This window comes from Penicillium arizonense (genome assembly GCF_001773325.1).
Source record: "Penicillium arizonense strain CBS 141311 chromosome Unknown PENARI_contig038, whole genome shotgun sequence".
NCBI classification, from domain to species: Eukaryota; Fungi; Ascomycota; class Eurotiomycetes; order Eurotiales; family Aspergillaceae; genus Penicillium; species Penicillium arizonense.
Window position 1 is genome coordinate 40577 of NW_019173315.1, and position 23904 is coordinate 64480.

Consider the following 23904-nt stretch of genomic DNA (forward strand, 5'->3'; position numbering starts at 1 on the left):
TACTATAAAGGTGCGTAATGCCACTTCACTTGCGATCAGATTGGATAACTTGGTGTCTCTCCTGCTGTAAACTGAATCTAAAAGCGTGAACCCCATCGCTAGACAAACCGGATGCCTGGCTAGATCTAACTCGCTTCGGTTCCCGTTATTCAAATTGTTCTAGCAGCTATCCCTGCTGTAACAGCGCAAGGCAGAGGCAACTCAAAATTGCCAGGGCGAGGTTATGCCATCATTGGTAACCCGGTTCAACGATGAGAGGCAGGATACCGTGTCAATCCCATTGCTAATACGCCTCTGAGTATCACACACATTAATGTAGGGGATGCTGTTTGCAGGATGACTTTTGGTGGCAGTTTTTAAATCAGGAAGCTAGAGCGGATGAATGTCAGTGCTGAATGTACGGAGCAGGTCATGATCATGCGAACACCGTATGAACCGCCACATACTACCGCCATAGTGTGCTTGACGCCTCATATGAGAGACAACGGAAACCTCGGGTCTTAGTGGGCAATGACAACGCGGTCAAACTCAAACTCATGATTAATTCCAGGAAGAAGTGGAACCTAACTGTGCTGAGTGCAGCAGAAATTGGCTGTTGATGTTGCGGAAGGAACGGTGCAGGGATACGACCTTATATTCATGGATACCTCGGGTTCGAAGCCACGCTCACCATTGTACGATTGAAAAGAACGGGATTGCCATGTACCTGCAACCATCATCACGTTCACTGGATGAGAAGTCCGCGCGACTAATCGGAGGCATTGGCGTCAGGAATGGTCTTATTCTTACGAAACTTATTTTATTCAAAGACATATTACGGCTCGTCCCTGGCGGAGACTCTAAGAAACTGAATTAGCCAGACCGTGTCAGTATGAGCTGACCTTTGTGTTTCGGTCTTTTTAAATTCAATGCCGCCGAAAGAAATAGTCAAAGGCAAATTTCTCCTTCTTCTTGTAGGATCGTCGGACATTCAGAGCAAGAGGACTAGAAGTCCAATTCTGTTTCATTTACGCAACCATTTTCGATGATAATAGTTAGCAATTGGGCTTTCATTTCTAAGATCACGTTAAGTTGCTCCTCGAGTGTAGTACTGTCCATTTCTTCCTTGCAGTTCTTCAAACGGTGTTGATATTGATATGCCGGTTGGTGTGAAACAAAAGACCAAAACGCTGCAAAACAAGATCCAGGTTCATGTGGTGTGACCCTTATTTTCAACGGATGGAACTCGGTGGCCATGCAAGAGACACATGACCGGGAGGCAGCCCTTTCTTGAATTAATGTACAAATGATAAAAATGAAACACTCCGAGGGGCTCACATACTCCCTTCGGATTTCGGGGTAAAAATGTAGATCTGACCTTTTTTTTTTTCTTTTGTTCCCTCTACATACCTTTTTGTTATGGTCTGTTCTCCAGGTTCAGGGGGAACATGGCGTATAAAAGCCACACCAAAAGCGTTGTGGCTTGTGGCAGTGTTGAGGTGAATCCCCGGGTGCAAAGTAGCCACCTATACCCTCATTCGTGGGCTTTCGCCACTTAGAACGGGAACTAATATCCGACAACGCTTGATCACCGGGTGAATACATATTTTCGTCTTCAAAATTAAAAGAAGCCGAATAATTGCTCTAAAATTTACGCCAGCTACGGGTTATGAAAGACTAGACCCCTCTCCAAATGTTAAGGCTCATTATCATTTGCCCACAAGGTGCTGCACCTTTCCTCCGGTGCATGAGCTACGAATGTTTGTCGTGCTATGCGAGACTAATAGAATGCCAATTCACCGTCTCCTTCCTTGATGACGTTTCCTATTCATCGGTCTTAGTTTACGATCCTGCTCGCCTCGGTACTTGCTATAGTCTTTCTTTTATGGCGATACAGCAAAGAACAGCAATAGTTTGCTAAAGCTAAGGATCGTTTCCCTACGTCACACTTTGTGATAACCGACTCGGACGGTCAAATGAGCCTAAGTGACAGATATGACAACACTCTCATTAGCACTAATCGCGGCCTTGGTATCTTTTTCGATAAGGCAGGAGAGACTATCCCGATGGTGTTCAGACAGTTCATCCTCAAGCTTACGTCCATCCCGGAGGTAACTGTATTTTTTCACTTGAGACCGCTTAAGATGCCTTCGGTGGCTCTGCAAAATCGGCATTCCGTTTCTCGTCTTGCCATTCCAAGCTAGTACCGAATTGTTGTCCGATACGGATATAACGACTTGATCATCACACCCAACCTAGCAGGCATCCACCTTGATCAGATTCGGAGATATCTGATGTCATAAGAGGAGCCACACCGAGAGCGCTGTTGCTCTTCGCCTTTGGAAGCCGTGACGGATGAGACTTCCGGCCGTCGCGTCTCAGAGGATCGCTTCCCTAACAGCCTCGGAACTGGGAGCTGCGGAAATGGGGGCAGAGGATTGAGTCAGTCACTGGCCAAGTTGGAGCTGGCCTACAGGCACGAAGTTCTATATATAATGGGTAAGGAGCAGATGAAAATCAAGGCCGGTGCTTCATATGTTAGGAAGATGTTGTTGCACATTTCCCTATCGATCAGGGATAACACACGGAAGAAAATGGCTAACCTTCGGGTGCCTACCGACAAAGAGATCGAGGTCCGATTATTGAAGCAGATATAATGTTGCAGTTCATGCTCCTTTACGACGGTGTCCACCATTCACGTAAGATATTTATCGCAAGATTTGCCACCTACATAGCTGTTAATATTACTGTGAGTGCCTCCCCAAATTACAGGAACCCGCAGTATATACACTGCCCATTAAAAGCTCTCAATGCTTAGCACACGGATGATTGATGGAAGTCTAATGCAAGACCATGACTTGAAGTACTGGTTTTTCAAAAATCTTTGCCTAAATGTTTTCGCGCTCCGGGGAGAGGCTGACGGAAATTAATATGTCTGGAAGCGAACTTCAGTAATCTTGTCCACCCTGCAAGAGGTCATGAGGTGCCATAACTTACGTCGAGATTGAATGGCTGGCTCTCGGAGTCTCATCGCACCCACCTGAACTTCACCTAGGGATTTTAGTGGATAAGTTATAGTTCATGTTCAGCTGATTGAATTCCCAGGGCATTCAAGCTCCTACATGTGCATTGGCAGGAATTACCAAGGCTTTCAATTTTCAATTGAAAGCACGATGGCCCTTAAGCTTGCTTTAAGATCCATCGATTCTGACTAGAGCTATCTGTATAGCGGCGTATGTATTGATAATTATCACAATGAAGGAAAGAAGCCAATCTCAGAAATAATAGAATATATACTAGCGGCTCGGACTACATGACGGTTGTCGTTTTCCATTTCATCACACGTTGATCTTCTGGCCACTTTCATCGCTATCGAGCTTCTGTCCCGCATCGTGCACAGAATTTGTCTCGTAAAGAACGGATTCCTCAAGATACTCAGGTTTAAGCTGGCCATGCTTATCGTAGCGATGGGGCTCTTTGATGGAGAGAGAAACGGCATTGAAGACGTTTGTAGACTTTTTGAATATGGCATCCATCTCCTCTAGAGACCGATAGCGCGTTTCGGGGAAAAACAAGTACACAAACGGGAAGATAAATGCATTTCTATCATTGTCAGCCAAGCCTCTAGACTAGTTGGTCTAATAAAGGGATTGGGGCCTTACATGACAGCGAAGATGATGTAGGTTTTGTACCCAATGCTATCGAATGCGACTGGGGTAATCATGACGACCATGAAATTAAAAATCCAGTTGGCACTAGTGATAAATAGTTAGAGGGTGCTATACGAGCTGTTTGCGAAGTAGTGACCGATCTACCTTGTAGCTAATGCATTGGTCGGTGCACGAATCCGCAGGGGTACAATCTCTGCTGGGTACAACCACGTCATTCCAAGCCAACCGATGGCGAAGAACGTGTTGAATACAAATAAGAACACAGCTTGGCCAATACCGGCTTGCTGGTCACCAAGCACAGTCAGGCGATAGTTGGTACCCGCAAGGACAGCCATAGAGAGTGACATGCCAGCGGCCTGTTTATATGTAAGTTAGTTAGCCAACATTATTCAGAATCGAGTTTTGAATTTCCGAATTACCCCAAAAAGCATGAGTGGACGACGTCCGACTTTTTCAATAATGAAAATAGGAATGAATGCAGCCATCAGATACTCTGTGCCGTTGCAAGCGGCTAACAACTTGGGAAGATTGCCTTCCCCGAGACCAATCTCCCTATACAGGGATGGCGCCTGTGGAAGCTGTGTTAGTGCGTGGCTGAAATTCCCGTAGTGCAAGGGAATACTTCACATAGTAAGTGATAAGGTTAATTCCAGATATTTGCTGGAACATTTGGTTGATATAGGCGAGAGCCACTCGATGAAATTCTCGATACTCGCTCATATCGAAAAGACTCCTATACGACCCCTTTGACATTTCCTTGACAGTTTCTTGGATGGCTAAAAGCTCATTCTTAATGTAAGGGTCATCGCGAGATTTTTCGTTAAGGCACTCTAGAATCTCTAAGGCATCGTCGTTCCGCCCTTGCATCACAAGCCATCGCGGGGACTCAGGCAGGTTAAGAATAGAAGTAAAAATCACGACGGCAAAAAGAATTTGGAAGGCAAGCGGGAACCGCCAGGCCACTTCGCTTTCCCCGATGAATGAGAATCCTGTTTTCTGGTCATCAGAAATCGCAATTTTTTACACGTGTGGGCCATGTTTGCCCTACCGTAGTTGATCCAATAACTAAGGGTGATGCCTGCGGTGATGAGCATTCCTTCGATCATAACCATCTTACCACGGTCGTGAGACTTTGCAGACTCTGACTGCCAAGTTGGCACGGTACTTGTATTCATCCCATTTCCCACCCCTGTTACAATGCGCCCAACAATGAAATGCGGCAGATGGAAAGCAGTGGCTTGCAGTAAGGCACCCGTGGCCATGATGACACAGCCACAGAAGATAGTCCTTCGTCGGCCTAGTGGATTTCCGATAAAGACCGTCAAAATGGCACCGAAAAAGCAGCCCAAATTATACGATGCAACCGCGATGCCTTGGTTCAAACTGCGCTGTGATCGGACGGCCGGGTCATTTTGGATGGCTGGATCCGCGGTATCGATATCGGTAAAGTACTTGGTGAAAGATGGAAGGTCTAGCAGTCCACCTGTCACACCTTGGTCGTATCCAAAAAGCCTTGCGATAGTCAGTCACACGTCAAATAGTATAACCACTGGAAGATAGCACTATCATACAAGAAGTCAAGACTCCCAAGGGAACTTATCGCCAAATTGAGGGCTCTACCCCTCCAACCAAAGAACTTCGGAATCCCAAACATGGTGTCCAGGTAGCGCAGATGGCGAAAGTCTGAAGGAGCATTGAGGACAGGGAAAGTACGGACATTGCAAGTAACGGATTATATAGCATCCACTCCCCAGATGCGTCCCCGGATCGACAAATGCGGTATTCCGAGAAAGGTACATTTCCATGGTGCATTGGCGAGGCCAAGATATGGGGAATAAAGCGTGCGTGCGCAGTAAGGATAGGGTGTGCCACTGATGTAGGATTTGGGGGCGGCTCCTCAGACACACTCTAACTGGTCAAAAGGCCAAGTTCTCACTTTCCGAAACAATTCGTGCGACTTTGGTGCCTACGTGCGAGACGCTTGGCAGGCAGACAAAACACCTCGGCGGTGGTATAGCATCTCTTGGCGGCGGCATGGCACATCTTGGCGGCTTACCCCGTGGGAATGTCCCAACATATGAGAGTACTGCATTGCATTCTACTCCGGATTTAGCCGGCTTCGGCTCCTACGGTAGAAGCTGGGAAATAGTTGATGAAAATGTGAGCAATACTGCGTGAAGTAACATATAAACTAAGTGGAAAGTAGCCGGCAGCCGATTCCAGTTTAACTTACCTACTGGTAAACAAAAGGGGTCGTTACAAACCCCTGAATCTACTTCCATAGTCCAGGTTGACATAATCACCGTTAAGAGGGTTCCTTCGCGTGGCTCTTGGGCCATTTGTGCCAAGAGCGCCACACAACCGCCGAGGGATGGAGCAAGCTAAGACGTCACACTGGAAGCAATACCTTGATGAACCTCCCGAAGGTGATATTATCCATGTCTATTGGCATTTGTAATTTCCTTTCTCCTACATTCCATCCCATGAAATGTATCATTGTTGGGGTACTTTTGATCTGACTGAATTTGCTCAATGAAATGGCATTATACGAGCGGCTGAGATATTGCCCTGGACAATCTCACTAGTCGCTGAGATCAACTAATACAGATGAATCGAACACTATAAAGGAATATTTAATTTACACTAATTGGAGGTATATTGTCCGTAGCTTAGTAGTAAGTTCCATGGGAATTTGAGTAACACTGGATCTATCCTACTAAATAAACATGTCCCGCCCTGGCAATGCGACAGCCGCAGATTAGAACGGCTTTTCTCGTTTCTTATTCTCTCTTATAAATCAATGAATTATTTATAGAAAGCCTTATGAGTTGTACAGCTTCATGATCAGTAACATGGATATCTCCGCAAGACAGGATGTGTTTGAATCTCAATTTAACCTCCGTTTTGAATCAGTTGACAGAAATCGCATCCGCCAGAACCCTTTCCCAATGGCTAAAAATCTCTCGAGATCAACGAAAAGCGTATTCCCAGCTCCGTCAAGGGATATATTGCCAATCATGATATAATAGGGCATAATATAGCTCCATTTTTGGTCCGAAGACTCGGTTACGTTGCTTGTCAGGTGTCTAAACAATTCATGGTTTTGCAAGCGGCTCTTTATCAAATATCATTTAGGTTCCAGTACGGTTTGATGAAGGCCATCAGCGCTCAGGTTAACTTCGACACATTACTACTCAGGGCTGATAATGTTCCATAGAGGGAGTGTGATAAGAATAATCCAAGGGTAATCTTATCACAGTGATAATTAGATCCCCTTCGAGAAAATTGGCTAATTATAGACTGTCAATGTATTTCGAAGGAACGCGGACTACAACGGCGCATGCTTTGGAAGTTCTGCACTAGCCATATTCTTCATTCGCCTAATGGCCGTGACCTACGGCATCCGTTAACAACCTAACGTGAATTCCAAATCAAACGGTCCCTCAACTCCAATACCCGGTAATGGACAACAAGTCGAAATCGAGCTAAATATTCTAGCCGATCAGGCTATGTAATACGTGCAAGGTTGTAGATATATGAGTATAATATATGATGAATAGAGTGCCTTCAGTCTTCTCCTTGATTCACATTATGACTTTCGCCTCCAAGTTATATACGGTCCTTTGTAATCACGCGGTTATCTTGATTTCTATTTCTCTGGCAGTCTACTCTGAATTGTAGACGAAATCTGACGCTATTCGATTTGACAGGAACCGTTCATGGTGAAACTATCTCTTGAAGAGGTGTATAGATAGCAGCGTTTGAATTGTTTACCTAATCTTTGGTCCCCATATTGCATCTACATTTCGTAATACATTTAGTTCGCTAATCCAGGATATGTCATTCTAACAAACAATTGGTCGTAACCGAGATCTCGTCACCTTTTCATTCGATCCAGGATGGCCTGTATATCTCCTCGCTTTACAGGCTTAATCAGGAATGTGTCGATACCAGACCCGAAAGCCTCTTTTTGGGCATTAGGACTATCAAGCCCAGTCAATGCGGCAATGATTGTATCTGGCAAGCCTTTTTGGGCAGCTTCAGGTAAGCCAGCCCGGTGTTCCTTCTCTAAGCGGCGCATCTGTCGGGAAGCCTCAAATCCATCCATGACGGGCATTGATATATCTGGCACTGTCAGTATTTTTGCGAGAATTTGAGTGGCAGAGTTAACTTCAGCATCTTAAGATAGAAGAATGTTACAATGAGAGGACATACCTAGGATGACAACTTGGTACTTGCCAGGGTCGGCTTTGTATATCTCCACCGCGTCTGCGCCATTTTTCGCAGTCACATAATTACGACCACACTTTTCCGTGTAGGCACATAGTAACTGCAGATTCAGATCATTGTCATCGACCAGTAAGACTGTCGATCCAGGACAATCTGCCTGGGTCTCTTGCTCCGCCTTTTCGGTGTGAGGCATCATATCGGTGACACTCTGGGGCTTTGCTTCTTGGAGTTGGGTATTTAGTGAAGACTGGACATCTTCACGATCTGGACTGGCCATTGTATCCGCTGTTGGTCGCTTGCTGATTTTCATTCGTTCTTTGGGCGGATCAACAGCCCCGAGGTCCATTGGCAGATGAGATGATTCCGGCATCTCTACCCAGTGAGTTGGCCCATCAGCACTGGGGCGACCAGCCTCATGATCCGTCTGCCTCTTAATACAGATGTTCAACGCGCGAGCCAGCTTCCGTGGTCCACATGGCTGGCTGATAAATTCGAAGAAGGCCGTTTGATCACGGTTCTGGGCTGCAACAAATAGTCGATGAGCTTCCTCGGGGGACTGGCAAATAACGACAACCGGTGAGCGACAACCATCCTTGTAAGCAAGCTGTGAGGCTAAGGCAAACAAGTTCCTCCCCTCGGTATCCTCGCTATCCAGTTCAGTCTGCACGGCCAAGTAAAAGTCGAACAGGAAATGCTCGCCTTTGATGGGCGACACGTTGGACACCTTCAAGCCAAACCAATCGCAACATAGTCGCTCCAACGACGAATAAAGGGCCGTATCTCGTTGGGAGTGGAGGGACGATCCAAACCCTAGGAGACCTATTGTCTTTTCCTGCGTATATCCCTGCAAGGAGCTAAACTTCGACTCTGATGATGAGGTGTCCGATGTACCAAGGGAACGGGTGAGTGGAGTTCGAATCGAGAGAGTTGTTCCAACTCCCTGAGTTGATTCAATCTCAATGGACCCACTAAGAAATCCGACGGCTTGTCGAACTATGCTCAGCCCCAAACCGCTTCCAGACGCAAGAGGATCTTCCTGTGTGAACGGGGTGAATATGTCATTTTGGAGATACTGCGCCCCGATACCTTTGCCAGTATCCTTGACAGTAAGGGTGACCTCAAATTCAGTATTTTCGTCTGCGGACCCGGATTCGTGTTGCACAGATTTCAATCCAAGGTAGATATACCCCGAGGATGTATATTTGAGGGCATTTCCAAAAACATTCATAAGGATACGACGCCAGGCTCCAGCGTGGGTGTAAAAGTCCCATTCGGTGTCTGGCTGAATATCGAATATGATCGTAACTTGACTGGCTCTAGGGCCGACTGTGTCCGATTTGTTCGTTGGGCCGGCCCATCGTGAGGAGTCCCCAGTCAAGGCTGGAGGAGGTGCCTGTGGGTGAGTGTAGAAACTATATCCCGCAAACACACAGTCTGCAACCTCCTCAAGCACTGAATCCAGTTCAACATGCGTATATGAAACATTTCGTCCACGGTCCTGGGTGGAACCGCCGCTCGTTTCCTTCGACCCTGCGGGCAATGCTTGGTGCTTCTTTCTCGACTTCCGCTTTGACCGCGGGACTTTCTTCTGGTATTTGTCGATGAAGGTGAGATCAAGAAGATTGTTGATGGTATCCAGAAGGGTCCGACCACATGATTCGATTGTGTGAACCATGCCATGTTGTAAAGCATTCATAGCTGTGTCACTAAGAATGTCCGCCGTTCCTAAAATTGCATGCAACGGATTTCGAAGTTCATGGGTGATGCTGCTGACAAGATTGGTTTTGGCCTTCTCGGCTATCTCGACATCCAGTCGTCGTATCTCGGCCATCATACTGTTCGTGAAGGCCGAGATGTACACGAGCTCATTTTCCGATGTGAAGATACGACCTGGATCGTTAGTCCAGACTAGTGTTCCGGCAAAGCATCTGCCTTTGTCGGAGTCCCAAATGGGAAGAAGAAGGATATGTCTGGCATTGGCAAATATTTTGATCAAATTGTCGGCATCTTGTTTGAAATGTGGCCTGCGTCGCTTCTTGCTTCTAGGGCGTCCCTGGTCACCTCGGGAGACGCCGGCGGGAAGATTGGACTCTGGCCCGGTGCTTCTTATGTCGCTGTCCTCTGAAACAGATCCATTGGCGTCATAAGTGAAAATCTTCCCACGGGGATATCGACGAATGAGGGAGGTAAAGAGGGGCTCTGGAACCACAATAGCTTGACCAGATCTCGGCCCATCATTGACGCTCGAGGTTCTGGAGCTTGAGAAGCCCAAACATTCAGAGACAAGTGGATTCTCTGATTCGGATTCTCTGTCAGAATCAGGCGTGTGACGTTTTGAAGAAGATGCTGAGTCGGTACTTTCGTCGCCGCTTGAAGTGAGGTCTTTCGAGGTTGGTCCCGAGACTTTGCGATGGGTTTGCTTGACTAGGCTTCCAAAACGCTCGCTGTTGGCATCAAGAAATATCACACCCTCAGCTCCAATCGATTCCCGAATCAAGTTAGCTGCTCGCGAGCACACCTGCTTGATGCCGGACGACAGGCTGTCATCCTGGAGGGTTTCTCCCGCAAGCACGCTTCGGACAGTATTGTCTTCGACTTCGACCTTGGATCTTGAATTGCGGTCTGACCGTGGTCCGTTGCTGTTTGGTTGAGAGTTGGTGTCATCTTTGGCTTTCCCTGCAGAGTCGCGGAAAGCAAAGTCTGTTTGATCTTTGTTCGTGGCACGTTCCTGGAGATGCTGTTGCTGGATATTCAACTGGCCTTCTACAGTCTCTCCTGACTGTTCCGAGGCAGCATACTGTGCGTTGGCTTCTCGCCATGAATCACGAAGAGTTGACCTGCCCTCCACAAAGCTGCCTAGGCCAACTATCATCCGTTCCGCCTGATAATTTTTGAGTGCAGAGTGTCCCACTGCCAAATGCTCCATGATTGTTCCAGCCATATCCTTCATAAACTGCAAATCATGTTGGTCGGGATTTGACGTCCTCGCTTCGGTGTCCATCACACTGTAAGCTCCAATTGTGTACCCTCGAGGGCTGATGATGGGAACTGCAGCATAAAACCTGACGTCGGAAAATGCGTTCAGTACTTTACGTCGGTCAAATCGGCTGTTCTTGCTCATATCCAAGACAACCAATGTGCGATCACCTACAACATCGGCATACTCTGTAGCTTGCTCGGACGGTAGACCCTCCACATAGTGGCAGAGTCCTTTCTCTTTGGGCATCACACAGCAACCCAGTCGAAGATTGTCACGCTGATCACGAACATGGCCGCCTACCAAACTCAATGACGGAGTGGCTTCTGCGACCACATGCTGGTGGGTCCGATCAAATAGTGAGATAAAAGCATGTCGAGCCCCCAAACGAATAGCGCCTAGCTGGGCAAACGAGTTCAGGGCTGTGTCACGGGAGGGCTGCGGTTTGAAGGTATTCCGGCTAACATTGTCGAAGGGGGCGTAATGCGACGCGAACTGTTCACGAGGAATATACCTGCCCCACCGAAGAATCAGCATCCATTATATGTACGTGGGGGTCAAACGAAGCCTTACTTGTAGAATTCTCGTTCTTGGGCCAGTCTGTAATACGACTGGGGAGCAGAGCCCCCAAGCTCAGTCATGATCAAAAGCAATGGTGAGGAAAGAACTTTGCAAACTCCAAACGAAGTTGAGTCCTCGGTAGAATCCGGTTTGCGGAAACTGTATAGACGTCACCCAATCAAACCGGCGTGTGTCAATTCAGGGCCGTCTGGGGCCATGACATCATCACGGGCCCACTTCAGGGAGTATACAGTAAGCACACTTGTATAAGTAGATGGCAGTACGTTTATAGGGAGGCTTTCGGGGTGATCATTTCTTTATTCACAGGGCCAATACCTACGATATGTTCAGCCAGAAATATAAATATGCCAACGTATCACATATATATGCCCTCACTGTGTTCACCTGAAACGAGTCTTTCTTTCATTAACTTATCATACACACTCAGTAATCATCAATAGAACCAACGGAATGTTTCAGAAGCAGGTCCATCCTGAAGGTATTCCGTTGGAATATTCTTTGCTTTAAGGTGAACCCCCTGCGCCCGGTCTCTCTTTTTGTTATCTGCTATCATCCAACCTCCGAGGCAGAGTGTTAGAACAATGCCAGCACCGCCGAATGACGCCGTAGTGATTAGGGCAGGTAGGTAAGTCGGTGCGTCCTGGTTGCGAAATATGTTTGAGCTGACAACTCCCATCAAGTTGGCCACAGGAACAGCGATGCTCGTCAAGACGACACGTCGACCTTCATTTGCGATATTGTTGTTGTACCAAGTGTCAAGCAGAACAGAAGGCGCAGAGGTTCCCCTAGAGAAGCGTTAGCTGGATGTTCCTCTGTCCAATTGAGCCGGACTGACCAAGTCATCAAGAATGAGGCGAAATATGCAACGCTTAGATCCCGCTGAACGTCGATGGTTGCGTAGATAATGAATCCAACAAACGTGAACAGGAATCCTAGTGCGATGAACGGAAATCTCCACCGGGTCCAATCGCTGCCAAAAGCCAGTATAAGCAACACTGCAGCACCGGAAATGTTAGGCGCTACAGTGTACAAGTTGGTTTTCACTGTGCTATATCCAAGACGCTTGATGATAACCGGAAGGAATAGCTGGACCGATTGCAGCGGAACACCTAGGCAAACTTGAATGGCTAGAATTGCCCAGCTAGTACCGTGTTTGAAAACGCGGAATGCATCACGGATGTCCAGCTTTTCGTTTACCACCGAAGAACTATCAATCTGCAGTCGAAGGTATGCTAGTTCCTTTTCTTCCGGGGTCAGGAACGCAGCCTCTGAAGCCGACCGAGGCAAGTACCACAGTGCAAAGAGTGCAAAGAGAACGGTTCCTCCTCCTTCGATCAGGAACAGATATCGCCAAGAGGCCAATGGACCCGATTTTATTTGGAAAACTCCGAAAGAGAGCAATCCAGAAAATGCTGAGGCAATCGTTTGTGCAGCATAAAAAATAGCTAGTCGGCGGGCTAACTCGCCTCGGCGGTAAAAGCTGTAACAGAGTTAAACCACAGCTCCAATATGACAACTGAGGGGAAGGGCAGGCATACGTCGTTTGGTAATAGATCACCAATGGAAAGAAGGCACTTTCTGCCATCCCCAGAAACCATCGAATGGCGAGAAGGCCACTGAAGTTGAAAACAGCGACTACCAGAATGGTACAGGTGCCAAAGGCAAGCATCATACAGGGTAGCACGATGTTAGGCCCATATTTCTTACCGAGAAGACCCAAGAATGGAGCAGTCAAAACATATGGCACGAAAAATATGCTCAGAATCAGATTGTACTGGGTTCCTTTCAATGAGAGTGTCTCTGTGGTTTTATTTTCCATCAATACCATAAGCCTCACCAGTCATCAGGAATTACACACCTTCAAGCCCAGCTGTCTTCGCGTTCCCTAGATTGGATTTGTCCAAGCTGTTGAACAGATACATAATTGCAAGGACAGGGAGGAGACGAAGATCGAACTTCCAGACTAACGCGCGCTCTGCCCTGGGATCGATATTGACACTTGCAATAGTTGGCGCCTCCTTTGAGATATCGGCAGTTGCAATAGTTGGCGCTTCCTTTGACGGCGAGAGACGCCCTGATTCAAGCTCTGCGTTCGACATGGTTACGAGTGCGGCCATAATCAGCTACCTCCCATACTCCTTCTAGCTGGATTCGACTTCTATATACATGCCCCGGATAATAGAACCGGAAAGATAACGCTAATAAAGTTTAAGCACGTGGCTGTCTTGGCTGATAAGCCTCCGCCAATTAGGTGTCTACAGCCCGATGTTCGGGGAAATTCAGTGGAGCGATACCGGCTAATCCCAACCCAATCCCACCCCCCTTATCTGACCAGAGGATCGGCAATCTGAGCGTTGGCCGATTGTATGAGTCTTTTTAGTGACACACAAATCATTTGCCCTACGATAGAAAAATAAACGCATTGCCCTAAGACAGCCTACACCCTCACCAGTAACATTCACAGGACACTCGTTAACTCTTGAGGCTCACTCTGAACCTAGCTTGAATGCTGAATTTTCCGGGCTAAACTCTCCCGGGTCGTATAGAGAGAGCATCGTCACAGGCTGACGTGCCAGTCTCGTCGACAAATACTAAGTGCACCATACTGTCCCGTCTTCCACTGTGCAAATCCCCCATTAGATACTTTGACCACTTCAGGCGAGATCGTTTTATCCACAGACTGAATAATTCTGATTTGGAACCCGTATCCTTTGGATATCGTCGGATCAATTCAAACGCAGCAAGAAGCCCCGCAATTTATTAACTGATCATTAGCCCGTTCATTCGGGACAATCCATTGTCTGAAATTCCTGGGCTGACTCACAAGACTAGGCAAGAGTTACTCCAGGGCTCTAATATCGTCTGTCAACACTATTTCCGTGTCATGCCTTGCCTTCCTCTCTCTACACATTTCAAACCTCATATTGCTAAAAAGATATATCACCCTCCTAGTTGAATGAATGCTGCACTACTATCTGCACCACTGGCTCTGGTTTGCTCTGTTCGTTGCGCCCAGTAGTAGACTGATTGCCTATACTCTATTTGCTTTTTTCTATTTAATGAAAGCAAACGGGTCCCCAAATGTATCGCAGATCTGTGTGTTCGGTATTTGAGGCCTCATTAATTGAATGATATACAGAGCAGAGCAATCTGCGGAGAACCATCCCATCTTTGGACAGCGACCAGGATCTTATCATGGTTTCTGTGCTTAATTTCCGCAAGTAATACGAAAACTGTGCTCTCCTTCGCGAAATTGTGAAATGAATAGTAGAGAGAGCTTGTATCAGACTACTCTGCATATAGGAGACAGATCACAAATTCGAACCCCGGGTCAGAAGATCAGATACGTTAAGGACATCTGTGGTCGCACTCCAGACTTCCATCTGCTAGATTGAACTTACAGCTGGGCTCGGTTGGAATTGTGATTTCATGCAATCCATTAGAATCCCGGGTCAATGGCCCACAAAGCACTTTAAGGTTTGAAGGAGGAAAGAGATAATAGGTGTCGGGTGTTGGTGATTCGATGTGAAATTAATTACTATCTTTTTAACTCTGTAGATTTGAAAAAAAAAAAAAAAAAAACCCGATAGCTCTCTGTGCAAGCCCAATCGCTTGGTCATGGGTACGGCGTTTCCTCGGCAAAATACGGACCCTGCGTAATTCCAGTCCCAGCCGCTGGGCCCCGGGGTTGCTCTCTCCCCAGGACTTCAGCAAGTTAGAATGAAAATGAGGTCTCACTTTCCCAAGCCTGCAATTGTGCAGACAATGATCCGCAGTGAAGATAATCACCGAGGTTTTGTCTCCATGACGAAACTTCTGAATTGATCATCGTGAGTTTTAAGGAAAGGATCGACATCCATATTCCCACATTCCCACTGCAAACACGACTCTTCTCATAACGACTCGGCATTTTGAGCCTTGCCGCAAGAAAGGGCAAGGGCAAGCGAAGAGGCAATCCAGAGTTCGCGCCCAGGCATTCAAATATCGACTGAAGCGCATTTCTTAAGGGGGTGACATGAGACTCCACCGAGTCCCCAATTTTGAGCACACCACATGTATGATATTTGAAATAACTTAACGTCACGACCGAGGACCCGAGGTTTCACGCCCAGGTGAACCTCAAAAGAAATGGGTCATCGTACTCGATGTTTGGCTCATGTTGGCTTGCAAGCGATCGTCAGTTCCAAAGTCAGAATCATGGGGTGCATGGACCCAGTTCCCCAACAATCCGGGGGACCGAGGCTGCTTTAGTAGGGCATAATGAGGGGTTTCATGTGGATTTTGGACGATCATCTGGGGAGGCGCAAATTTATATCATTGACCCCGCATACCCCCTGAGGGCCTTTGGGACTCTTGCATAGATAGTTCAGAGGTCCTTTTCCACATTCAACGTGTCGACTTGTTCTCAATTCCTTATTTTCTTGTCCTTTGTTTCTACAACCTCACTGCATCACCACAATGGCTGCCGACGGACCACGACCTGGGTTCCTTGGGAACATCAATCAGGAACAGGAGGCCAAGCTGCAGAAGCTCTGGGCAATTTTACTCAGGGCGGGCGAGCCGTCTATGGGCGAAGAAGCATCGAATGGCTGCGTCGAGGAACATACTAGCCCTGCCCAGCCCCAAAGACGCCAATCCCTCCTTGGCCGCACGCAAAGCAATGTTTCTGATAAGACTACCACAGCGCCTACTACACCTTACCAACAAAAGATCTTGAGATATCTTGGTGAGATCGGAGCAGGAGCGCCCGAGTGTAAAGCAATCCAGAAGGCGCTCTCCGAGATTACACCCACGGAGCTCCGTACAGGAGTGCTCGATACCCTTAAGCATGACCACCCGGATGCTATGCTCCTGCGATTCCTGCGGGCTCGAAAGTGGGATGTGCCAAAGGCATTTGCCATGATGATGGACGCCATTGTGTGGCGAGTAAAGGAAATGCATGTGGATGAGGATGTTATGGCCAAGGGAGAGCTCCATGCCCTCAAACAGACTCAAAATACATCGAGCACAAGTGAGCAGAAAGCTGGGAACGACTTCCTGTCTCAAATGCGCATGGGAAAGAGCTACGTGCATGGCGTCGACAAGGTCGGCCGGCCGATCGTCGTGGTGAGAGTTCGCCTGCACAAGCCAGGAGCCCAAACTGAAGAGTCATTGGAACGCTATATTGTGCATGTTATCGAGTCAGTGCGATTGACGTTGTCTCCCCCGGTCGAAACTGCTGTAAGTTTTTACTATACGATGATCTGGCGTACAGGGGCTATTCTGACGTTGCAGCAGGCTGTGTTATTCGACATGACCAACTTCGGATTATCGAACATGGTATGTGATGGGGATCTGAGGAAATAACCAGCCTTTGTTTTGAAGAGCTAACAAAGTTTCGCGGTAGGAATATCCACCTGTAAAATTCATTCTGAAGTGTTTTGAGGCGAACTACCCTGAATCCTTGGGCATCATGCTCATTCACAAAGCCCCATGGGTGTTCTCTGGTCAGTCTTATCTCTTTCATCTCAGGATAAGTCACTCACTAACTGGGTCCCTCAGGCATTTGGAAACTTATCCGAGGATGGATGGATCCTGAGATTGCCGCCAAAGTTCAATTTACAAATAGTGTCGCCGATCTCGAGAAATTCATCTCTCGTGATCAGATTGTGGAGGAGATGGGTGGCGACGAGAAGTGGTCATACGAATACGTCGAACCGGATGCCCACGAAAATGATCGGATGAACGATACTACTACCCGCGATGCTCTGAAAGCCGAGCGTGAAGCCATTGGTGAAGAATTCCTATCCGCGACCTCATCATGGATTGATGCATCCAAAACAAAGGACACTAGCAAGATCCAAGCCAGCGAAAGTGAGAGGGCTTATCTGGTGGAGAGACTGCGAGTCAACCACTGGAAGCTTGACCCATATGTTCGAGCTCGTCTTTGCCTGGACCGAATGAGGGTTATCCAGGAGGGTGGAAAGATTGATTTCTACCCGAAAGATGTTCCCGCCGAAACTCAGGTTGTTGAAACAACGAAGTTATCGGAAGTGGAACACTTGGAAAGGGTGAACCGGAACGCTGCGCAGACCACTGTCTCTTAAATGTTGATGAATCTCCAATATTATGTCGTCTACGGTTTAGATACTCAAATTGATCCTTATTCAATTTTTTTTTCTGCAGCCCGTTAGCAATTATTTCTCCTCCCAAGATCCTAAAAGACCAGTTTCCCGTTGTTTGGCTTCCGTGGCATGTATTACTTGTTCATAAGATTGAAATAATCACTCTTCCGCTCCCGCTTGGATCACTCACGAGTTTGAATCCATTTGGGGGTTTCTCAGTGGTTTTCTCTCTCTATTCAAAATCTCGTTCTAATATTATATTATTATATTACATGAAGCAAGATTTACGGAGTATTGAAACCGAAAATAAGTACGACTACAATTTTACCAGGTATATCTCAAGAAATACCAACTAACATCTCGTCCGTAAAGCTTTTCTATTCTCCCTTCTTGTTAATCACTCCTCCGATCATGCTAATTCGACCTTGCAGAGTCATCAGCTTAGTCTGCACTCAGCTTTGAACCCAGCCAGCCTAAATTCGAGTCATTGTGGAAATCATTGCTATTTATTTATGAGTAACCCTTCATATGTCGCAACAGACGTACTCACTATATCTAGCTTGTTTCAAATTGAGCTTCTCAATCCCAACGTTCTCCTTCTTGTCTTGGCTATCGGCCATGCTGCCCTTGCGTAGTGGAACTGATGACTCTATATCTTCTTTCCGAAAGTTCCGGCTACCCTGCTTCTCTTATTAATTCAGCATAGGAAAACACCAATAAAATGAACTTGGGCTCATTTTGATACCTTCGCTGTGTCCATTCTCCTTCGTAGCTTGTTCAACAATGTGAATGGGCTCATTATGAAAGATCTGAGAAGAAATGCACTAGAAGTGCGCTGAAGATATAAATGCGGATAGTTTTCGCGACTCCCAGAAGCAACAAGAGATAACAAGGTAAATTGTAACAATCTTGCGTTGAGCAGTTTTTGTCTGTATTTATAGCCATATAATATTGTTCCTAGCGTATTCTATTGTCTACTGATTCCATGTCACTCAAGCGTTCGGGACTCGGGGCTCGGACTACCAGCAGACAATATCTCGTTGCGTTTTACAAGCTACACATTTGACCCCATTAAAATATGGAGTACTGGTTAACTACTTTCGGTCACTGAAAAGTGTTATTCAAATAACCTGCCAGGAATGCATGTTGTCGTTCAGCGATCATTCAGAAAGTATGCACAGGTCAATTTTCCAGAGTTGAACTGTTTCTCTGCTTTAAAACTCTAGTTAGGCATCTAGCAGAAGCCTTATCCAATACACTGCCATGTATGGAACAAGCTAGTGTAGATCGCTCACTCCTTGTCAGTGACCAGCACGGGTGGCCCAAGCAAAGAACACTTCATCACGTTAGTAATCACACACGGGTGGAGCAGGTAAGCTCCGAGCTCCGAGCTCCCAGCTTCGAGCTCCGAACAACCGACACCTCTACTCCTGCTTATCATGACAGACCGAGAGGCATCTTCGCGCAATGGCAACCCCTCGGCGTAACGGTCAGCTATCATCGTGCGAACCGTGTCGCACATCAAAGCTGCGATGTGACCACACAAGTCCAGTCTGTGGACGTTGTTCGCGCCGTGGCCTTCACAACCGTTGTATTTACCATCCAGCACCGTTGACTAACCAAACCACCGCCATACACCCAAAGAAGAAGAAGAAGCGCTATGTTGCTCACGGAGCGGATACCTCGAATATATCAAGTTCACCAACGACTGAAAAAGATGGCTGGACTCAAAAAAAGTTCTCTGTCTCTGCTCCAGGGTTTCTAGGCCAAACTAGCTATTCTGATGTGTTCACAGACACCCGAAATGGCCTGCCTGCTGAAGATGTCTCGCTTGGAGGCCGTGATACTTTTCCCGTCGATACGAAACGAGTCAACCTCGGTGCTCAAGTATTGGCACTTCTAGAGAATCTTCCATTCTATAGAGATCTGGTCACTGCGCGATTTAAGATATGGAAGGGATGGACTATCGGCTGGCCAATTACGAATATGGTCTTTACTGTAGTCGAGGAAATGTGGAATGATCCGGACTATGACGGCATGGACCTCTGTCAACAAACTCTCATGATGTCTAAGAAACTCTTTGAAACTCACGCCCGGCCTTTGGAGGTACGGCCTTCTATGAGCTGGGAAGATTTCAAGTCCGCATCATTTGGCAGATGGGAAGTCATTGGCCTTCTGTTCATTTTGACAGGTATTACCACAGACTGGATCTCTCACGATGACCCCATATTTACACGCCAGGGTGCAATGGATGCGAAAAAGCTTGCTATTACAGCCACCGCAGTGGGTGACACATGCCTTCAGTTTTGCGATAGCAGTGGCATAATCAACGACATTGTAAGCTGGCTTCTGTTGCATCAGACTTCGCTCCTTACGATAGTCTATGGTGAAAGTGGTATGTAACCCCGATCCCTTTTGCGAGAAGAAAGCTTAACGGATTTGCAGACTTCCGACCATGGAGAAAGCTTGGAGAACTATCGACGACAGTATTCGCCCTAGGTCTTCATCAAGACTCGAGTGCAAATACTCCTTTTTTCCTTGCCGAGATGCGTAAAAGAACGATGGTCGCAGCCTATACAGTCGATAAGGTGCTTGCCACCTTCCTTGGTCGACCACCACTCATCAGTTGGCGCTATTGTGACATACAAATGCCTCTGGACTTGAGCGTTGAGGAAATATTCGCTGATCCGCCCTTTCGCGACGCTGCAATTAGAAAATTGGATAAACATACTGGATGGAATCAAGAAGCGAGTTTGATGAAAGGCGCTTGGCCTCGAGTCGCTTTTGTTACCAGTGTTCTTCGTGAAAAGGTCCTGGAGCTATCACTGAGCTGTCGCACAAGTGATTTGAGTCATCGAGTCGCGTATGAAGTCACTTTGTCAATAGCAGGACTTCGCTAACTTGAACAGAAATTTATCACACGAATCCCGTCAAGAACGCCAATTGTTGCCTGAATTCCTTCATTGGAACCCTGACAGCGACGGGTCCATTATATCTAGGGTAGAGGAGGATCTTCTTTTCGAGGTACATATGGAGTTTCTCTATAATGATTTCCTGCTGTATCGGACCCTAGCACAACGCACGGAAACTGAACCCGAGGCAATCATTGATATCTCGCGAGAGATACTCAGTGCGGTGATCCTGATGGTATCGAAAAAGATTCGCTCTGGATACTCCCTTAGCAGTCATATAGGAAATGTAGGAGTATACCTATCTGTCGCATGGCGAATGATACAATGGCTAACATTCCAGCTTGTATTCCTAGATGTGCTTGCCGGGTCTGCCTTCGGCTGGCGTTCTCTCTGTGGAGCTGCTACGTCAAACTCGATCCACGCCGCGGTCAACAGCGATTAATCTTCCCCGCTCGGAAGTTATCCAGAATCTTACTCTTTTTGCGTCATACTTGGACGCCATCATTGCGCCCCACGATGGGAACTATCGTGTCGCACAGCAGGGTCAGAGGGCAATCCGACATGTCTTGGACCAAGTACTTTCTGTGAACAGTGGCCCTTGTAGCATCTCAGCGGGCCCTGCATCAGGTCATAATCTAAGCGAGGACGACATTTTACCTCATGATATGAATAGCGACGACGACTTGTTTCTCGGTTGGTTTGACGGGAGTATGCCACAAATGTCTGAATCATGGCTAGCATGGGTGAACTTTACATGAAGATTGAAGTATAACCAATTATAGCATAATCAATTAATTCGATACGTTTTGGTTACTAGCACGGATATGAAGTACTCAACTCTATATTTGCCCCATGTAGCCCGTCACGTGCCGCCAAATGAGCTTTGGTCGTGACTTGTCTCCCGGGCTTGTTCGGATGTCATCCCGAACATTTCCTATGTTCCTCGTTCTACTTCCTGCATCGGACTTGATTGCCATCATGAACCGCCAGTCTTCCGAATCCCAAGACAGAGTGAAGCGCCGAAAAATTGCTGTCGCATGTGACGATTGCCGCGCCAGAAAAGTCCGTTGTGATGGTGTGCAACCGAGTATGTCACTGACGAGACCCGGAACGGGACCCGTACTGATTCGACCTAGTGTGTGGGCCATGCAGCAAAAGGACCGGACGCGGAGTTCATTGCGTTTATACAGGGGAATTGGAGAAGAAAAGAGCACGACAAACGCAAGTTTGAATACCTTCCCTATGTTTCACCGAATACAAGCTAATGCTGGGTACTTGTAGATACATCTCCAATCTGGAATCCCGGATTAAACAACTTGAAAGCCCCCAAGATTCCGAGAAGACCCAGGGATCAGGCCATACACCGGTTCGCCCATTAATGGACATTTATTATACAGCTAATTGACCTATATTAGTGCGTGAATACACCGACACCGACTTCTGGTATTGGACAGCCCAATACATCCCAGAGTTATGCACGAAACATTCCGAGTGAGCGTAACATATCTACTCTCATCGGTGATGGCGATGGCGTCAATGCGATGATGGGTGCTGTCGAGGAAGAGCGTGCTAGCCAGGGATTCTTCGGAAGCTCTAGCGCAGCAGGATTCATGCGTCAAATTAGGACCGCAGTCGACAAGAGGGTATTGTCTCCACACCTGGGGTCTTCGCTACCTCATACTGTTATTCCATCGAACATCATTCCGAAACGGTCCGAGCGACCACAGTCATCTGTGGCAAATTACGTGCTACCGCCGCGGAAAATGGCAGACAGCCTGATGCAGGTGTATTGGGATTATGTTTTCCCATTGTATCCGTTTCTGATCCCTGACGAGATGAAGGATGAGTATGAAAAGATCTGGAGTGGTGAGAGCCTGGAGTATGATGAAAGCATGCTGATGTGCACTCTTAATGTTATCTTTGCTCTGGCTAGTCAGCTGGCTGATTTCGTCCCACCGACAGAGCGAGAAACATCCGCAGATGTCTTCTTCTCCCGGGCGAAAGGTCTATTTCAGTTCAACTTATGGGACACTGGATCCATTGGTCTGATTCAATGCTTACTACTTATGGCTCAATATCTGCAAAGCACCGATTCTGCACATCAATGCTGGATTGTCACGGGGCTCGCAATTCGTAACGCGCAAAGCCTGGGACTTCATCTCCCTCAAACCATCAACCGCCTTCAAACCTTCCGAGAACGGCAATTGGCGCGCAAAATATGGCACGGGTGTATTTTGATGGATAGGTAGGTAACGCTTTACATCCGGCTGTCATGGAAGTCTTGTTCCTGACTGTGGCTTCCTGCAGAGTTATATCTATGACATTTGGCCGTCCTGCGATGATCTCAAAGACCTCCAGTGGTGCAGTTCCTCTCCCAGCCGCCGTGGATGAAGAATACATCCCCCCTGGATCAAATGTGGAAGTAGCCCAGCCATCGAACCTGCCTTCCATCATGGCATTCTTCGGCAAATCGTTGGAGCTTTACGAGATTATGAACGATGTTCTTCTCAGCCTTTACAAGCCCATGTCGGATGAAGGTTCAGATGATATTCATGATTTCTACTTTAATAACGTCGCCAGCGAAGGGGATAGGACAATATTCGAGCTTGACCGGTCTCTGGCGCGATGGGCGCGAAGCCTTCCTCCCCATTTGCGCGAAGGATCCTCATTAGCACCTGGAAACCCTATCTTCTGTCGCCAAAGCATTGTCTTACGCGCAAGGTCAGATAATAATTTCCATGATTTTCTCGGTATTTTGTGTTTACTAACTAATTATGGCAGGTTTTTACACGTACGGATGTTACTTTTTCGGCCAACCCTTTCCAAATATTGCGCTACCCGAGATTATTCATCAACAGATCCATTGATCTCGATGAATGACTCATTCCCCCATCGTGTTGCACTCCAATGCTCCATAATATGTGTCAAGGCTGCCCAGGAATCAATCGAGCTCATCTACAACAACGTTCCTGCGGATGGCACCGGGGGCCCGCTACCAGCCTGGTGGTACAATGTTCTCTGTTCGTATGGGTATTTTCTTATGTTTGCTCGTTTAATTCTGACTTGTATAGATGTTTATACATCTGCCACAGTCTTGATTGCCGGCCGATTATGCTCTGCGATCCTTGCTGAAGTAACAGAAGATTCTGTCACACGGTCCTGGAACTGTGCACTCGAAATCCTTCGCAAGTATGAGAGCTATAGCACGTCCGCACGACGTTGCGTGGCTGCCCTTGAAATTCTCTATGAACAAGTTGTATCTGAGGGATTGCAAAACCCCAGCCACACGCCTCGTCCAGATTTTTCGGTCACCTCGACGACTGCATTGAATGAGATGTCCTTTGGGGAAGGCATGAATGCGGCCTTCTTGGACAGTTTTGAACTTCCCGACTTCCAGGATATGTCTTGGTTAAATAGTGTCCCGAGTAATCTTTTCTAGTGTGACCTTT

The 23904-nt window shown here is 47.2% G+C and overlaps 6 protein-coding genes across 6 annotated transcripts; 3 read left to right on the top strand and 3 right to left on the bottom strand.

Moving 5' to 3' along the window:
* Positions 1-3317: 3317 nt before the first annotated feature.
* On the bottom strand, positions 3318-5304 carry PENARI_c038G11546 (uncharacterized protein; the record flags this gene model as incomplete). Its single annotated transcript, XM_022637006.1, has 7 exons — positions 3318-3582; positions 3642-3734; positions 3795-4006; positions 4070-4219; positions 4278-4639; positions 4699-5162; positions 5222-5304. The coding sequence occupies 7 exons, from the start codon at positions 5302-5304 to the stop codon at positions 3318-3320; spliced, it is 1629 nt and encodes a 542-aa protein (XP_022483174.1).
* Positions 5305-7527: 2223 nt separating this feature from the next.
* PENARI_c038G07905 (hybrid sensor histidine kinase/response regulator) lies at positions 7528-11498 on the bottom strand (the record flags this gene model as incomplete). The annotated part of the gene is made up of 3 exons (XM_022636991.1): positions 7528-7775; positions 7866-11371; positions 11431-11498. 3 exons carry the CDS (start codon positions 11496-11498, stop codon positions 7528-7530), a joined length of 3822 nt encoding a protein of 1273 aa, XP_022483136.1.
* Positions 11499-11872: 374 nt separating this feature from the next.
* PENARI_c038G00914 (putative MFS transporter) lies at positions 11873-13538 on the bottom strand (the record flags this gene model as incomplete). The annotated part of the gene is made up of 4 exons (XM_022636956.1): positions 11873-12224; positions 12275-12919; positions 12978-13239; positions 13298-13538. 4 exons carry the CDS (start codon positions 13536-13538, stop codon positions 11873-11875), a joined length of 1500 nt encoding a protein of 499 aa, XP_022483188.1.
* A 2359-nt stretch (positions 13539-15897) lies between these two features.
* PENARI_c038G03323 (CRAL-TRIO domain-containing protein) lies at positions 15898-17525 on the top strand (the record flags this gene model as incomplete). The annotated part of the gene is made up of 4 exons (XM_022636965.1): positions 15898-16659; positions 16717-16758; positions 16826-16925; positions 16981-17525. The coding sequence occupies 4 exons, from the start codon at positions 15898-15900 to the stop codon at positions 17523-17525; spliced, it is 1449 nt and encodes a 482-aa protein (XP_022483153.1).
* A 1485-nt stretch (positions 17526-19010) lies between these two features.
* Positions 19011-20897, top strand: PENARI_c038G09606 (fungal specific transcription factor domain-containing protein; the record flags this gene model as incomplete). Its single annotated transcript, XM_022637001.1, has 5 exons — positions 19011-19032; positions 19339-19938; positions 19989-20406; positions 20453-20741; positions 20796-20897. The coding sequence occupies 5 exons, from the start codon at positions 19011-19013 to the stop codon at positions 20895-20897; spliced, it is 1431 nt and encodes a 476-aa protein (XP_022483186.1).
* Positions 20898-21527: 630 nt separating this feature from the next.
* Positions 21528-23894, top strand: PENARI_c038G04030 (transcription factor domain-containing protein; the record flags this gene model as incomplete). Its single annotated transcript, XM_022636972.1, has 8 exons — positions 21528-21542; positions 21592-21680; positions 21737-21821; positions 21871-22700; positions 22763-23176; positions 23237-23246; positions 23385-23475; positions 23527-23894. 8 exons carry the CDS (start codon positions 21528-21530, stop codon positions 23892-23894), a joined length of 1902 nt encoding a protein of 633 aa, XP_022483159.1.
* Positions 23895-23904: the final 10 nt, after the last annotated feature.